The 17,950-nt window shown below is 40.7% G+C and overlaps 1 protein-coding gene across 3 annotated transcripts in view; it reads left to right on the forward strand.

The window, feature by feature from the left end:
• The window catches only part of HEATR5A (HEAT repeat containing 5A), a 164,296-nt gene that overhangs the window by 131,807 nt on the left and 14,539 nt on the right, over nt 1-17,950 (forward strand). For all 3 annotated transcript variants that reach the window (XM_075531220.1, XM_075531222.1, XM_075531221.1), the window contains 4 exons: nt 1,167-1,415; nt 2,802-2,929; nt 13,285-13,432; nt 14,013-14,285. In XM_075531220.1, the coding sequence (XP_075387335.1) occupies nt 1,167-1,415; nt 2,802-2,929; nt 13,285-13,432; nt 14,013-14,285 (798 nt within the window). The remainder of the gene's footprint in view (nt 1-1,166; nt 1,416-2,801; nt 2,930-13,284; nt 13,433-14,012; nt 14,286-17,950) is intronic.

Here is a 17,950-nt window from a genome sequence, read left to right on the forward strand (position 1 = left end):
TTGTTTCATTCAGATATCTTCTCTCAATTATTAACTTATCTTTTTTAACTTTAAGATTATAAAGTTATAATAAGTATAACAGTTCTACTTTTAAATTTTGATCATTAATCCAACTGGAACTTGTGTGTAAACTAAGGATAAAGATCTAATCTTATAGCCTGTTACAGCAGTACGTTTTATAGGCTGCATACTTAGTAGACACTCAACATTTTATTACATGTTATTCCAAAATATTTTTGCTATGATTGTTTCTTTAATCTTTAGGAATTTTAGAATCCACCTGTCAAGTTTTACTAGGATTTTGATAGGAGTAATACACAAAAAGATATGTAGAATGTTGATTGTAGTACGTTTCGGTGGCATAAAAATGGAAATCAGGGAAAAATTGATTCATAAACACATTCTCACAGTAAAAATGACAGATACTTCAATGTAAATAAATCACAGAAACAGACTGTTAGGTGAAAAGTAGGTTCAAAGGCATCAGTATAATGCTTTTTTTTTTTTTTTAGTATAATGCTTTTTAAGTAAACTTTTAAATGTATAAAATTTATGAATAAATGCATTTACTGTAAAACTTACTTGGAAATATTCACACCAACTTATGGAAAGTGATTACTGAAGGAGGGCAAGGATTAAAGAAGTAGCAAAATTTGGGTTTTTTGAAAAGCGGTAGTGTAAGAGACTTAAGAAAATAAAGGCAAAATGTTAGGTAGGTGTTAGTGTTTTACACACACATTTTGTTTAAAATATTTCTATTAAAAATAAAAATTGAAGAATTCGTCTCAAGTTTCTTATAAAATGAAAGATAACGTCAATCCTCCTATGCAACATTTTTTACTAGGAGAAATAACAATACTGATACCATAGAAGCATAGGTCAATCTCCAAAAGCATTAACCCAAAAACGATGGGCACAATTGAGTGAATACTGTATATTTCCATTTGTATAAAGTTCCATTTATATGTGTGAAAGCAAATATTTTTCATAAAGTCAGGGACTGATTGCCTTGTGACGGGGAGAGGGGACTGACTAACTTAGCTGGAAAGGAATACACAGGAACTTTCAGAGGCCGCGGAAATTGTTGAATTGTTTAACAAAGGTAAATGTATTGAAAGCTAATAATCTGTTGGATTCTTCCTCACACTCTGCTCCCCCCTTTGCAGGTGGTGCTTTCTATACAGCGGAGACTGGTGAAAATACAAAAGTGCATTATCACAACTCCTGGGCCCTTATCCTCCACGCTACAGCATTGTGGCTTACAAGCACAGGCTTTGTTGTTGCCGACCTAGATGAAGGCACAGCTAATCTCTCAAGACCTGTAACACCAACTTCCATGTGTCAGGGCTCATCTTCTGGAGCGCCAGTCAAGTCCCCGGAGGATGTCTGCACTGATAGATTCCATCTTATTTTAGGTGAGTACCAGTGTGCCTATGGTTATCTTCACTCGTTATCAGCTCTCTTGGCTATCACCCTCTTTGTCTTTTGATAAATCATTGATACAGCCAACTGTGTGTGCCTGTACATATATATGTGTGTGTGTTTATATATTAAACCCCCCACTATTCTCAATAACTTCAGTTTGAGAAAGTATACTAAGTAACACACAAGTAGAAACAAATATTTAAGATAAATTGATGGATTTTTTTGAGGTTTAACCTTTCTTTGTTTATTTTTGTTGTTGTTTTGCTTTGGTTTTCTGGAACTTTTAAGATGAGCCTTTAGAATAAATGTTTTTCATATTTAATTTAATTCTGAAGAAACATACCATAAGATTGTTACTGGTAAAAATATTATTGATCAAATGAAATGTGAGGGTTATAGAGATAAATTATTGTATTATGAGCAATGTGTGGTTTCCAGAGCTTCTGTTATCATTCCTCTCCAGGCCTTGCGTGACCAAACTTCATGTGTACTCATGTTTATTAGATTTGATTCCACATGCCTTGGAATGAGAGCTTTTTAAAAAGCAACTGTTGTAGAATGAAAGAGTTCAGAGTTTTGATGAGTATAACCTGAGCCTTTTTACTACCAGAGTTCCAATTCTCAAAATGCCTTATTCTGGCTGGCCCTGAGCAAATTAAATCACTGAAGTTCTCTGTGCACATTTCTCTATTCTAAAAATGAGTCAAAATAATAGTGTCTGCTTCGTTCCGTTCTGAGAGATTTACATAAAATGATACATGTCAACCAAACCTACTGGTAGCAAGTCAATTCTAAGTCAGCCAACCTCTGTGTAGAGTTTCGAAGACTGTGAGTCTTTATCAGAGTAGATAGCTTTATCTTTGTCCAGTGGGTTTGAGCCACTGATCTTATGATTACCAGTCCAGCATCTCATGCAAAGAACAGTGCCTAGTCCTCACTCGATACGATTTAGTACACAAAGAGTTACTGAAACTAAAATTTCACTGTAATTTATGCATCATTGAACTATTTCATAGCAACTAAACAATAATGGACATGCCGAATTGAAATTATTCCTGTGTACATGTAAGCAAAAACAAGCTTAAGGAATTTGCCATATTATTTAACTTTTTAGTGAGTTGCTTAGAGTCTTAATTCATAGTTTATCTGGGATACCATTTTGCTGAAATTATTTGTATATCTTATTATCAAAATAGAATTTTAAAAAATGTTTGTGTGTGAATTAGGTGAAGGTTTACAGAAATTATTAAAAGTTTTATAGTCAATAATTTATACACATTTTGTTTCAGCTCACCATTGCAAATCCCCTCAATGACTAGAAGATTACTTAACTTCGTCAACAATCTCAAAGAAGTTTCCTTTTCTGCTTTCCACAGGGATCAGTGTGGAATTTCTGTGTTCCTTGCGTTCAGATGCGACCATGGAAAGCATTACTGCGTGTTTGCATGCCTTACAGGCCCTTCTAGATGTTCCTTGGCCCAGATCTAAGATTGGCAGTGATCAGGTGATTGCTTGTGTGTTTGTTAGGCTCTTGCACATTTCAAGGAATTGAAGTGTACTCAGGTTATTTCAGTTAACAGAGCAAGCGCAGGAATAAAAAGGCATCAGCAACTCTGGTCACCCAGGACTGGTCCTGAATTTGACTCTCACTTTTCTGCTTCTGCTTGTACTGCTCTTATTTTTGCTGCCACCAACTGACCACTCTTTATTGTTCTTATAAAATCCATTGCTGTTGAGTTGATCCTGACTTGATTCCCACTCATAGTGATCATAGAACTCTCTACAGGCTTTCCATGAAGCAGTTTGTTGTTTTCATATCACCAACCTTGACATTGGCGACCCAAAGAAGCCCTACAACACCACAAGGGCTTCTTGTTGTTGCGTGAAAATCAGACCCACAGCCATTGAGTCGATTCTGACTCATGGCAACCTAACGTAGAGGTTTCAAGACTAGATCTTTATGGCAGAAGACAGCTTCAGCTTTCTCCTGAGCAGCAGTTCTTGGGTTTGAACTGCAGCCCAGCAACCTGTGCACAGCACTATCAGCTCTTCATTCAAGCTTTCTGTAAAGACAAAGAAGTTCTATATCTCCACTGTAAGCTGGTGTCTTAGGTTCTTTTTCCGCAAGAGACATTTGGCTGTCCTGTGTAACAGTTCCTGTGTGTTACAAAGAATTCCTGTTATACTGAGTTCTCCCTCCAGGTCTTTTTAAGAGAACAGGAATTTTTAAGAGGCCAGATTAGAAATGGAGTCACCCACTAACCCCTGACCCAGTTGTATCCACAGCAAAAGGATCACTGGATAAAGTAGTAATTTACTTCCTTTAGCAGCTTTTCTCAAGGGCAGCTATACATTACATATTATATAATTTTTTATATAATTTTTCATCAGATTTTTGGGTATTGGTGGTGTGATTTTCTCTTTACATAGTTTATCTGTGATATAAGTATTTTTATACTAACATATTAAACAGGTTCCTAACTGAATTGTCTTAAGCTTGAATAATTTAAAACTGCTTATTTCTCCTGTGTTTTAGAAGTGTTATATAAAAAAGGAAATGTTATAATGACAAATTCACTATTGATTTTTTAAAAATCATTTTATTGGGGATCATACAACTCTTATCATAATCCATACATACATCAATTTTGTAAAGCACACTTATACATTAGTTGTCCCATCATTCTCAAAATTCGCCTTCGCTTGGGTTCCTGGAATCAGCTCATTTTCCATTTTTCCCTCCCTCCCTGCTACCCCCTCCCTCATGAACCCTTAATAATTTATAAATTATTATCTTACACTGTCCGGCATCTCCACCCACTTTCCTGTTTTCCATCCCCCAGAGAGGAGATTATATGTAGATCCCCGAGATCGGTTCCCCCTTTCTACACCCCCTTCCCTCCCGGTATCGCTACTCTCACCCTTGGTCCTGAGGAGTTCATCTGTCCTAGATTTCCCAGTGTTTCCAGATCCCATCTGTACCACTGTGATTCCTCGGGTCTAACCAGGTTTTCAAGGTAGAATTGGGATCATGATAGTTAGGGGAGGAAGCGTTTACCAACTAGAGGAAGGTTGTGAGTTTCATTATTGCTACACTGAATCCTGAGTGACTCATCTCCTCCCCACTACCCCTGTGCAAGAGATGTCCAGTGGTCTACAGATGGGCATTGGGTCCCCATCATGCGCTCCTCTCATTCACAATGATATGATTTTTTCCCCCGCCTTTTTTGCTTGAAGCCTGGTCCCCTCGGCCCTTCATGATCACACATGTTGGTGTGCTGCTTCAATGTGGGCTTTGTTGCTTCTGGGCTAGATGGCCGCTTGTTTACTTTCAAGCCTTTAAGTCCCCAGACACTTTATCTCTCAATGCTAGGCATCATCAGCTTTCTTCACCACATTTGCTTATGCACATGTCTGTCTTCAGCAGTCAGGTCGGGAAGGTGGGTATCATGAAATAACCGTTTAGCTGAGCAAGGTACTCTTGTATTGAGGGAATGTGCTCGAGGAGGCCCAATGTCCACCTGCTACTCTACTACTAAACCTATAAATATGCACGTAGGTCTATTTCCCCCATGATCATAAATATATTTACATATGTACATGTCTGTATTTAGGCTTATACATAACCTAAACCCTCCTGGTTTGGCGTGTCATGGTGGGGTCCATATGCATGTTCGAATTCTGTGGGGACACAACCAATACTCTCCCCCGCGTGGGTTAGTGCCCTGTTCCCCCTATGCCATCCACTCAGTTTCTCCCCATGCTGCTTCTCCCTCCACCTGCCCCACTTCCCCTTCTTTATGCTGGGTGTGGCCTGCCCTCCCTCCAACTATCTATGCTTCCACCTGTTTATTGCGAGATAGATGTCTATTCTTCTATTCCTGGCATGCTGATTGTATTACCTCAGGTGACTCATGTTATACCTGCCCTTTTGAGTCTGGCTTACCTCACTTAACATAATTCCTTCCAGCTCTTCCCATGAAATAACGTGTTTCATGTGCTTGTCCGTGCTTTTCAGTGCTGCATAGTACTCCTTTGTGTGTATGTGCCAGAGTTTACTAATCCACTTATCTATCGATGGAAACTTAGGCTGTTTCCAAGTCTTTGCGATTGTGAATTGTGCCGCAATAAACATTGGAGCTCATCTGACTGGTCATGTTTTATTTGCTGCTTCCACCGGGTATATGCCCAGTAGATGGGTGGCTGGGTCATAAGGTAGATCAATTTCCATTTTCTTTAAGTATCGCCAGATTGTTTTCCACAGTGTCTGTACAAATCTACAGATCCACCAGCAGTGGAGGAGGGTTCCTGCTTCACCACAGCCCCTCCAACACTTGTTGCTCTCTGATTTGCTGATTTGGGCTAGCCTCAGGGGTGTTAGGTATCTCATGGTTGTTTTTATTTGCATTTCTCTTATGGCTAATGACTTGGAACACATTCTCATATGCTTATTGGCCATATGGGTCTCCTCCCTAGTGAAAGTTCTTTTCAGTTCTTTTGCCCACTTCCTTAAGGGGTAAACTGTTTTCCTCTTTTTGCAGGTCATGATGATGTGGTAGATTTTAATAATGAGCCCTTTGTCCGATGTGTCATTACCAAAAATCTTCTCCTAGTCTGTCGGTTGTCTTGTCACCCTCTTGGTGAAGTCTTTTGAGGTGCACAGGTGCTTTATTCTTATTAAATCCCATTTGTCGATTTCCAGTTCATCTGTGTGTATATCCTTCCCTATTGCAGTGAGCCTATGAGTTCCCTGGGTCAGTGCTCTGAGGTTAGTCCCAATTCCCTCCCAGATGGTCCTGATGGTTGGAGATTTAACTTCTAGGTCTGTGATCCACCCTGAGTTTATTCTTGTGCATGGGGTGAGGTAAACATCTTGTTTCATCTTTCTACATATGGATATCTATTGTTTCCACATTGTACCACTTGTTAAAAAGGGCATCTGCTTCCAACTTGATGGTTTGGGGACCCTGGTCAAAGATCAGTTGTCTATATGCTGATGGTTTTATTCTTGGGCTTTCTATTCTTTTCCACTGGTCTGATTGTGTGTTGTTGTGCAAGTATCATGCTGTTTTGACCACTGTAGCTGTGTAATAGGCAGTAATATTGGGTAAGGTGAGTCCTCCAACTGTGTCCTTCTTCTTGAGGAGTTCTCTGCTAATTCTGGGTTTTTTCTCTCTCCATATGAAATTGGTGGTCAGTTTTTCCAATTCTTTGAAGAAGGTTGATGGTATTTGAATTGGTGTAGCATTGAACTTGTAAAATGTTTTAGGTAGTAGGACTGTCATCTTTACTATGTTGAGCCTTCCAATCCAAGAGCAGGGCATGTTCTTCCATTTGTGGAGGTCGCTTTTGGTTTCCTGTAGTAGGATCTTTTAGTTTTCCTTGTAGAGGTCTTTAGTATTTTTTGTTAAATATATTCCTCAGTATTTCAGTTTGTTCTTAGCTACTGTGAAGGGTACTTCCTTCTTAATCCTCTCTTCCATGGTCCCGTCTGATGTGTATAGAAAACCTACCAACTTCTGTTTATTGATCTTGTTTCCTACTACTCTTCCATATTCCTCTATCGCTGTAAGTACTCCAGCTGTAGAGCTTTTGGGGTTTTCAATGTACAGGATCATGTCGTCTACAAATAGTGATAGTTTCACCTCCTCCTCTCCCATTTGGATCCCTTTGATGTCCTTCCGCTGTCTTATATTGTTAGCCAGAACCTCCAAAACAATATTGAATAGAAGTGGACAGGGGGCATCCTTGTCTTGTACCCTTTTTCAGTGGGATTGTTCTTGTCTGTTCTCCATTGACTATGATGTTGGCTGTTGGTCTTACATAGATAGCTTGTATCACCTTGAGGAACTTACCTTCCAATCCTATCTTCATGAGTGTCTTGATTAGAAATGAGTGTTGGATGTTGTCATGCTTTTTCTACATCTATGGATATTATCGTATGGTTTTTATCCTTTTTCTTCTCAATGTGATATATAATATTGATGGATTTTTGGATGTTAAACCATCCCTGCATCTCTGGGATAAATCCTACCTGGTCATGGTGGATGATGTTTTATATACTTTTGTATTCTATTGGCCAATATTTTGTTAAGGAATTCTGCTGTGAAAGCATCTGGCCCCGGGCCTTTTTTTGTTGGTGGGTTTTTGATGACCCTCTCTATTTCTTCTTTCACTATGGGTTTGTTGAGGTTGTTGATCTCTGTATGAGATAATCTAGGGAGAGACTGTTTTTCCAAATATTTATCCATGTTCTCTATGTTTCTGAGTTCATTAGAATACAGACCTTCATAGTACTTTGTGATTATCCTTTTAATTTCATTGGGGTCTGTTGTTACAGCCCTTGCTTCATCCCTCATCCTGGCTATTGATGTTTGCTCCTTTCTATCCTTGGTAAGCTTTGCCAGAGGACTGTCAATTTTGTTAATTCTTTCGTAGAACCAGCTTTTAGCTGCAGTTATCTTTTGCATTGTTCTCATCTCTTCCCACTGGTTTAACTCTGCCCTGATTCTTATTATTTCTTTTCTCTTACTGTTGGAGGGGTTGTTTTGCTGACTCTGTTCTAGTTGTTGGAGGTTTTGTGTTAACGTATCTGTCATACAACTCTATTCTTTTTTCATATCTGCATTTAATGATATCAAGCTACCTCTGATAACTGCCTTCGCAGTGTCCCATAAGTTTTGATACATTGTATTCTCGTTCTCGTTAGTTTTTAGGAACTTCCTAATATTCTCTCTTGATCTGGGCCTGTACCCATTCATGTTCCAGGAGATCATTGTTCATTCTCCAATTGGTTGCCCTTGCTTTTCTGGACATCCTCTTATTAATCTCCAGCTTTATGGCATGGTGATTTGAGAAAGATGTCTGGATAATATCTGTGTTTAAATTTGCTCAGGCTGGACTTGTGTCCCAGCATGTGGTCTATTATTGAAAAAGATCCATGTGGATTTTAAAAGAATGTGAAACCCTTTGCTTTAGGATGGAAAGCTCTATAAATGTTTATCAGGCCCTGTTGCCTAATTACATTGTTTAGCTGTCCTGGCCTCTTTGATGAGCTTCTTTCCTAGTGATCTTTCTCTGATAGTGGAATGTTAAAGACACCTACAATGATTGTTGATTCCATGATTTCTTTTTTCATCTGTTTAATAGTTTGACGAAATTCGCTGCACCATTATTAGGAGTGTAAATATTCAAATATGCTAAGTGCTTCCTGGTTTACTGAACCTTTGAGCATTATGTAGTGTCCCTCTTTGTCTCTTTATGGTTTGGATCTTGAGGTTCATTTTGTCAGAGATTAAGATAGCCACCCCTGTCTTTTTGGAGTTGCAATTTGATTGGTAAACTTTCTGCCAACCCTTTATTCTTAGCTTATTCTTGTTTGTGTGCTTAAGATGTGTCTCTTGCAGGCAACAGATTGATGGATTATGTTTTCTGAGCCAGTCCTCAAGCCTCTTTCTTTTAATGTACGAATTGAGTCCATTGGAATTTAGAGTTATCACTATCTGTCGATTCATAGCTGTCATATCCTGTTTTATGTTTGCGGTCTTTACCTATCTTACTTCATATCAGTGTGCTGTGTTTGAGTGGAGAGTTTCTATCTTGTCCTCTTTTCCATCTGAGACCCTGTTGTCTTGGTAATTGTTGCTGGCATGTTGGCTTCTATATGGAGATGGTCTATATGGTGGTCTCCCGTTTGTTCTTGGTGGAGGTTGATCCTCTGGCCATAATGAGTCAGCCAGTATTTTCCGCAGGGTCGGGTGTCTTACAGCATATTTTTTGAGTCTTACCTTGTCCTGGAAGACCCTTATGTCACCATCTGTCTTAATGGATAAGTTGGCAGGGTACAGGATTCTGGGTGAGGCATTTTTTTCTTTTAGCTTTTGCAAGATATTGCTCCATTCTCTCATCCTCTTCATGGTATCTGCTGATAGGTCTGAGCATATTCTTACCTGCACTCCTTTGTATGTGACTGTGTTCCTTTCTCTTGCTACTCGTAAAATTTTCTTTTTCCTCTAGGTTGGATGTTTTTACTATTATATGTCTTGGCGTGATCTTCTTGGGATTTAGTCTATCTGGCATCCTTTCTGCTTCCTGAATGAGTGCCTGGTTTTCCCTTGTTAGGATGGGAAAGTTTTCTTCCAAAAATTTCTTTGCTATCTTGGCTGTCAACTTGTGTGTTGTGTTCTGCTCCAATTACTCGAATATTATTCCTCCTCTTAGCATCTGTCATTGATCTCAAGCTATCTTCTGTTTCTTTAATTTTGTTATCTGACTGTCTTTCTTGCTAACTTAGGTCTGTTTGAGTATCCTCAAGATCGCTGATACGATTCTCTACCTCCTCAAGCCTAATCGTAAATTCTGTGACCTTGTGTGTGGCTTCTGCTACTTCCTCTCTCAGTCCTGCAGTTCCCCTGTTGATTTTCCTTGATGCTTTCATAGGCCCCATGCTTCTGGGAGGCCAGGGTAACCTTATCTGTGTTACTGTTAAGGATTCTTTCAGGCGACTGCTTATGACCTACTATCAGGATGGATCAGACTACTGTGTAGGCAGAGTTCCCCGAAGGCATGGTAACCCACAGTACTGAGTTGTTTCAGCAACTGGAGTGGGGGCCGGAGCCTCAGTGAGTGCCCTCAGGCTGTTTTGACCTTGTTTGTCAGCGTACCCTTAGCATCCTTCTTTGGTTTAGTAATAAAAAGAATTTAAAAGGTTAAAAATTAAATAATTTTTAACAAAATTTTGGGTGGGAGAAGGAGAGAGAGGAAAAAGGAGAAGCTATAAAAGAGGAGAGAAAAGAAGTGATAATAGTAGAAGTGGAAGAAGAAGAAAAAAGAGAAGGAAAACCTATAGAAAAGGGCAGAAGAGAAGTACTAGCAATAATGCAAAAGGAGGAAGAAAGGAGAGAAAAGGAAACACAGAAAGTAAAAGAAAGAAAAGAGAAAACCAGCGCAAGATAAAAGATGTATATATATAAATTTCCCCCTTCTTTTCCCTCTAACTTACAGTGATGCCCAATAGAACGCAGAGGTGGGCGAGGCCTCACTGTCACAGGACGTGGTGCTGATCTGGGTTCAGGAGCCGGGCTATGTGGTGGGGTGAAATGCTCTTCAGATCAGCAAGCCCACCCAGGTCCCTGCAGGCCTGTAGAGTTGAGCCTGTGGATAGAGGCTACACAGGCAGGAGCAGCTCCCCAAGGGCGGGCTTCCTGCATCAGCCGGAAAATGCTGGGACTGCAAGGGGTGTTCAGAGAGGCATAGGCCCCAGCCTCTGCCTCCTATGCCAGCTGTGAATGGCTGGAGCAGGCTTAGACGCTGGCACTGGGGACCCCGCAGGGCCCCACGGTGGTGACAACCGGCTGGGACATACATACAGCTCCGGCGGCGGGGACTGCAAAGCCATGTCCTATGCTTAGCAGGCGGGGATATTTATTGCCTAATCCACCGGCCATGTTAGCGGTGCAAGCTCCGCAGCATCGTGGTCAGAGCCGGATGAGACAGCGGCAGCTCTGGCGGGAAACAGCAGGCAATGGCGATTGTCCTCCTCCCAGGAAGAAATGTGTCATGGCAGGAGCGCAGAACCCTGTCGCTTGTGCTCCCAGTAGGCCGGGGCACCCACTGTTGCGGCCGGCGATGTCACGCTGGAAGTGGCGCCCTCAACAGCAGACTTAGCACCCCATCCATGGCTACAGGTCTCCGCTATGGCGCAGGCCATCCTGAAGTGGCTCCAGTGGAAATGCAGTGTCGGGGGTAGAAGCGGGATGGGCTCTGGTATGGCTCAAGCTGGTGGGAAGTGCTCAGCGCAGGTTCCCTGCCAGGAGTGGACCAGGCGCTAAGCTGACGTGGGTGGGCAGCTGGGCAAACGGAGTGCCAGTGGAGATGTCCCAGGCAGCAGTGGGGGTCATCAGGCAGCACCTGGTGGCCCGCAGGTCAGTTACCCGGGCCTTGAATGAATGGAAAGAGGGACACAGGCCCAAGGGCAGATCGCTGCCACATAGGGAGAGGGAACCGTGGTAAAGGGAAGCTTCTCTCCTAGTGGGGTCCCACAAGTGGGCAGCTGCTGTAGGGGGTCCCACAACCACTGCACATGTCTAGGCAGGGCATGCAAGCGACTCTGGGCTCAGGGTACTGGTCTAGGGGTGGAGTGGGGCTATAGCTAGTCACAGCCACAGTGGTGGCAGCCTAGTGACCGGAGATGTCCCACAAATCGGGTCCTATATCGCGAGGCCCCTACTCAAGACAAATGCATGAGGTGGGTGGGGTGCTGTCCCAGGGTGACATTTCACTCACCAAACTCCTACCACTCGGCTACCTGGACACCAAACCCACTTTGTTCGAAAGAGCTCTGAGTATGCGGGTTCCCTGGTCTGCCATCTTCCCAGCTGTCTCACTATTGATTTTTGAAGAAGTCATCAGAGTCATCAATAGTAAGAGAAGAGGTGTAACATGGAAGAGGGGAGGGGAGGGAAAAGAAGTGGGTGTTAACAAACCCAGGGACAAGGGAACAACAAGTTACCGAAAAGTGATAGTGAGGAGGGTGTAGGAGGTCTGGTAGGGCTTAATCAAGGGCAATGTAACTGTGGGAATTACCGAAACCCAAATGAAGGCCGAACATGATAACTGGACAAGAGGAAAGTAAAAGGAAGTAGAGGAAAGAACTAGGAGGCAAAGGGCATCTACAGAGATCTAAATACAGGCACATACTCATGTAAATATATTTATATATGACCATGGGAAAATAGATCTATGTACATATATTTATATGTTAAGTATCAAGGTAGCACACAGACATTTAGCCTCTGCTAAAGTACTTCCTCAACACAAGAAAGCCCACTTTGTTCTAGTAACCTGATACTCTGTGATGCTCACCTTCCCTACACAATCGTTGAAGACAAAATGGGGCATAAGCAAATGTGAAGAAAGCTGATGGTGCCCGGCTATCAAAAGATATAGCATCTGGGATCTTAAAGGCTTGAAGATAAATAAGCTTCCATCTAGCTGAGAAGCAACAAAGCCCACATGGAAGAAACACACCAGCCTGTGTGACCATGAGGTATCGACAGGATCGGGTAATGGGCATCACAGACCCAGAGCAGAAAATCATAATGTGAATGAGGAGGGGAGTGTGGTGTGGAAGCCCAAAGCCAATCTGTAGGCAGTCATACATCCCCCTTACATAAAGGTTGTGGGGAAAGGACGGGCCAGTCAGGGTGCAGTGTAACACCGATGAAACATACAACTTTCCTCTGGTTCTTTAATGCTTTCCATCCCCCACTATCATGACTCTAATTCTGCCTCACAAATCTGGCTAGACCAGAGCATGTTCATGGGTACAGATAAGAGCCGGAAACAGGGAATACAGGACAGATAAACTCCTTGGGACCTATATTGAGAGAAACCATACCAGGAGGGGAAGGTGAAGGTATGAGAATTAAGGCGGAACCGAGCACAATGTCCTACCTCTAACCCCCTCCCAGCTGATACCAAGGACTCAAGTAGAAAGAAAATACTTTGAAAATGATGACGACAACATATGTACAAATGTGCTTGACACGATGGATGGATGGATTGTGGTAAGAGTTGTATGAGCACCCAATAAAATGATTTATAATAAATTTAAAAAGAGAACGGTCACTATAAGAGTATATGTCCATCATGTTTTATTCTTTAGAGAGATAACCATTCTGTGCTTATTATTTAATATAAACCTTTTTTTCATTATTATCTACATTAGAAACAAATTATACCTTTTTTAATTAATCATTTATTATTCTCTTTTTCTGAGTTTTTGCCATTTTCTAAGTTTAACCAGAGAGACATTATGTGATTTCCAATGCCATGTTCTCTGAATGTTTTCTGTAATAGGACCTGGGTACTGAGCTGTTGAATGTGCTGCATAGAGTAATTTTGACAAGAGAATCCCCTTCCGTTCAGCTGGCTTCACTTGAAGTGGTAAGGCAGATTATCTGTGCAGCTCAAGAACATGTAAAGGAGAAAAGAAGAAGTGCAGAAGGTGAATATCACTCTAAATGCTGGATTAACTGCCTGCCACTATTTTTTAAGCACTGTTCATATATCTTTATCATCATTATAATAACCAACTGTATCAAAGGAAACATTGCTGAACATGACTTCTAAGTCCTCATTTACTATTAACTTGGGTAACCATCAAGAGCGAAGCAATTTATTCTTTGGGAAAAGTGTACTTTCAACAAAGCCTGGAGGAAGGGAGATCCAATATATTGATCAACTACTTGCTTGAACTACAGATATTTACATTTAAAGAACTGACTAATTTTTAACAAATATGTTTTTAAAATTGGTTAAATTACTCTTACAAATCCAAAGTGATATTGGTGAATTTTAGCATCTTAGGTTACATTTGGCTACATATAATAGAAATCCCAATTGTAAGAATGGATTAAAAGCATAAGTATTATTTCCCTCATGTACAGAGCTAGGCAGTTCACAATGGTAGGACTGAGAACATCAAGGACCTAGGTTGCCTACTACAGGAATGAACTAAATTACCATCTACCAAAAGCAAAGCAAACACAAACTATTTATTTGGCACTGTTATTTCTCTGTTTTAGTTGATGATGGAGCTGCTGAAAAGGAAACTCTGCCAGAATTTGGAGAGGGCAAGGACACAGGAGGACTTGTGCCTGGGAAGTCTTTGGTCTTTGCAACATTGGAATTGTGTGTATGCATTCTGGTTCGGCAGCTCCCCGGACTAAATCCTAAATTGACAGGTAGTCCAGGAGTACAAACTGCAAAGCCACAGATGCTGTCAGAAGATGCAAGTAAATTGGTTTCAGCTGCATTGGCTATTCTTGCTGAACTTCCTGCAGTGTGCTCTCCTGAAGGTATGCTGTCGTGTGTGGTTGTTTCACTTGACCTAGACTAGGAGACAAATGGTTTGCATTCATTTTGGAACCTAGTTGCTATTCCTTTTCTTGTTAAATTAATGCTGGCCCAAACATTTGAATATTGTTTTTAATCTTCATAAGATTAATAATACATTCTAGTCATTTGCTTTACTAAGAGCATGAGCATAAACACGAAACAATTATAGATAGATATGCTCTTCTTTGATTAGTAATATCTTAAGCCAGCCAGTGGCATTTCTTAATTATTGGGCATTTTCAGTATAGCCCCCTCTAGTTATTTCCCTGCCTTGATGATACTAGTTCTGTTTAGAATCAAGTCCATATTTTTTTTCTTTTTTGCCAGTATGCATTCCTTTAATTTTCTTTTTTTAAAAAAACATTTTATTAGGGACTCATACAACTCTTATCACAATCCATACATTCATCAATTGTATAAATCACATCTGCACATTCTTTGCCCTCATCATTTTCAAAGCATTTGCTCTCCACTTAAGCCCTTTGCATCAAGTCCTCTTTTTTTCCCCTCTCTCCCCGCTCCCTCCAAGTCCATATTTATTAACACAGCTTTAAAGTGCATCATTCCAAACAAGCCCATTGCCTTGGTGTCAATTCCGACTTATAGCAGCCCTATATGACAGAGTAGACCTGCCCCCATAGAGTTTCCAGTGCTGTTAATCTTTACAAAAGCAGACTGCCAAATTTTTCTCCCAAAGAGTGGTTGGTGGGGTGCACCCATTGACCTTTCAGTTTGCAGCTGATAACTTGAACTGCTCTTCCCAAAGCATCCCTTACTCCTCCTAATTCTTTCTATGGAAATCCTACATCATGTTTATCCCAGCTTCTGTACTAATATCATGGTATTACTTGATCTAAAATGACCTAACACCTCTCTGAATTTTACCTTCCTTCAACATTCAGCTCCAAACCTACCTCACTGTTAAGGCTTCTATATGAGAAGTTCATATTGATTTCACACATACACGCATTTCATGGTAATGTATAACTTTTATATGCCATTGCCATTATTATCGAGGTGATTACAATATACAACAACCATTTACCAAGGACTCAAGTAGAAAGAAAATGTTTTGAAAATGATAATAGTGGCATATGTACAAATGTGCTTGATACAGTTGATGTATGGATTGTTATAAGAGCTGTAAGAGCCTCTGATAAATATTTAAATAGATATATATGATAGAGCAGACTGCCTGCCCCATAAGGATTCTACAGCTTTCACGAGTGGAGTGACTGGTGTGTTCAAACCGCCAACCTTATGGTTAGCAGCCATGAACTTGACCACCTGTGCAATCAGGGTTCCTTTATGTCACAGAGAGAGAAGCATTACACAGGATTATTATAGAGAGAGGACATATGTCATTTCCAACTGGACTTTGTATCTTTTAGGGCATTCTAGGTAGATACATAGTAGATACTCAGTAAGTACTTTTTGATTGTTAACCATATTTTTACTTGAATGTTTCAACCAAGTTGTAGGTGTGCTCTCTTACCAAGAGTGGCAGGAAAACTACTTGCAGAGGATTAGAGTTAAAAATGTACTTGATGAGTTTTGTTGAGTAGCATCAGAGCAAATTAAATTGATCATTTTAGCTTTAGGCTATTACTTTTCATTTTCATTTTTAAGCTCACATTAGCCATAAAAATATTTTTGCACAGAGTGAATCCCATAATTTCTGTGAAGAAATCATTTATAATTCAGCATTTGTCAGTTCTAAATCAGACAGGAAAAGCATGACACTTCCCACCACCACCCCTCCAGTGTCCAGTAGATTTTATTGTGTAAAGACTAACTAACCCTGGTGGGGACTCAGCATGATAGTGGGACAGGAGGAAACTCGAAATAGAGCATAGTGCTGTGAGGCAAAGGGCATGTATAGAGGTCTAGATAAAGACATGTACCTATGCAAATATATTTATATATGAGGATGGGGAAATAGATCTATGTGCATATATTTATAGGTTTAGTATTAAGGTCGCAGATGGACATTGGGCCTCCACTCAAGTACTCTCTCAATGCAGGAATACTTTCTTCTATTAAATTGGCATTCTATGATGCTCACCTTCCTGGCACAACCGCTAGAGACAAAGCTGGTAAATAAGCAAATGTGGTGAAGAAAGCTGATGGTGGCCGGCTATCAAAAGACATAGCTTTGGGGTCTTAAAGGCTTGAAGCTAAACAAACAGCCATCTAGCTCAGAAACAACTAAGCCCACATGGAAGAAGCACACCAGCTTGTGTGATCACGAGGTGCTGAAGGGACCAGTTATCAGGCATCAAAGAACAAAAATTCATATTGCGTGCTCACCTCCCTGATACAATCGCTGAAGACAAATGGGTGCATAAGTAAATGTGGTGAAGAAAGCTGATAGTGCCTGGCTATCAAAAGATATAGTGTCTGGGGTCTTAAAGGCTTAAGGGTAAACAAACAGCCATCTAGCTCAGAAGCAACAAAGCCCACATGGAATAAGCACACCAGCCTGTGCAATCACGAGGTGTCAAAGGGATCAGGCATCATCAGAACAAAAAATCTTACCATAGTGAATGAGGGGGGTAGTGCGGAGTGGAGACCCAAAGCCCATTTGTAGACCACTGGACATCCCCTTACAGTAGGGTCTCAGGGAAGAGATGAGCCAGTCAGAGTGCAGTGTAGCAACGATGAAACATACAACTTTCCTCTAGTTCCTAAATGCTTCCTCCCCTACCCCACTATCATGATCCTAATTCTCCCTTGCAAGTCTGGCTAGATCAGAGGATGTACCCTGGTACAGATAGAAGCTGGAAACACAGGGAATCCAGGGCGGATAATCCCCACAGGACCAGTGGTGTGAGTAGCGATACTAGAAGCGTAGAATCTATTATAAGGATACTAGAAGCGTAGAACCGATTACAAGGATCTACATGTGACCTCTTCCCTGGGGGGTGGACAACAGAAAAGGGGTGAAGGGAGACATCGGACAAGGCAAGATATGACAAAATAATAATTTATAAATTATCAAGGGTTCATGAGAGAGTGGGGAGCGGGAAGGGAAGGGGAAAAGTAAGGACCTGATGCCAGGGGCTTAAGTGGTGGGCCAATGTTTTGAGAATGATGAGGGCAATGAATGTACAGAAGTGCTTTACACAATTGATGTATGTATGAATTGTGATAAGAGTTGTATGAGCCCCTAATAAAACGATTTAAAAAAAGAAAGAAATACAGGAACATTTTAAATCTCAAAAGAAAAACCAAAAAAGACTCACATATTGTATCTGCTTCATGTTATTTGTCTTTTTTATTCTGGATTAATATATAAATAACAGATGGGGTGTTACCTAGACATTGCTTTCCATTCTAATTTCTAAAAGAAATATTTTACTCATTTTCTAACTAGTCCACAGATTTTATTTTAATCATTTTATTGAAGGCTCGTACAATTCTTATCACAATCCATACATACATCCATTGTGTCAAGCACATTTGTACATTTGTTGGCATCATCATTCTTAAAACATTCGCCTTCTACTTGAGCCCTTAATATTGGCTCCTCGTTTTTCCCCTTCCTGCCCCCAAGTCCATAGGTTTTTAACAGTTATAATCCTATGAGTTATAATCTTGGAAACCAGAAATCTTTTAACATTGT

The sequence above is a fragment of the Tenrec ecaudatus genome, chromosome 14 (assembly GCF_050624435.1).
Source record: "Tenrec ecaudatus isolate mTenEca1 chromosome 14, mTenEca1.hap1, whole genome shotgun sequence".
NCBI lineage: Eukaryota > Metazoa > Chordata > Mammalia > Afrosoricida > Tenrecidae > Tenrec > Tenrec ecaudatus.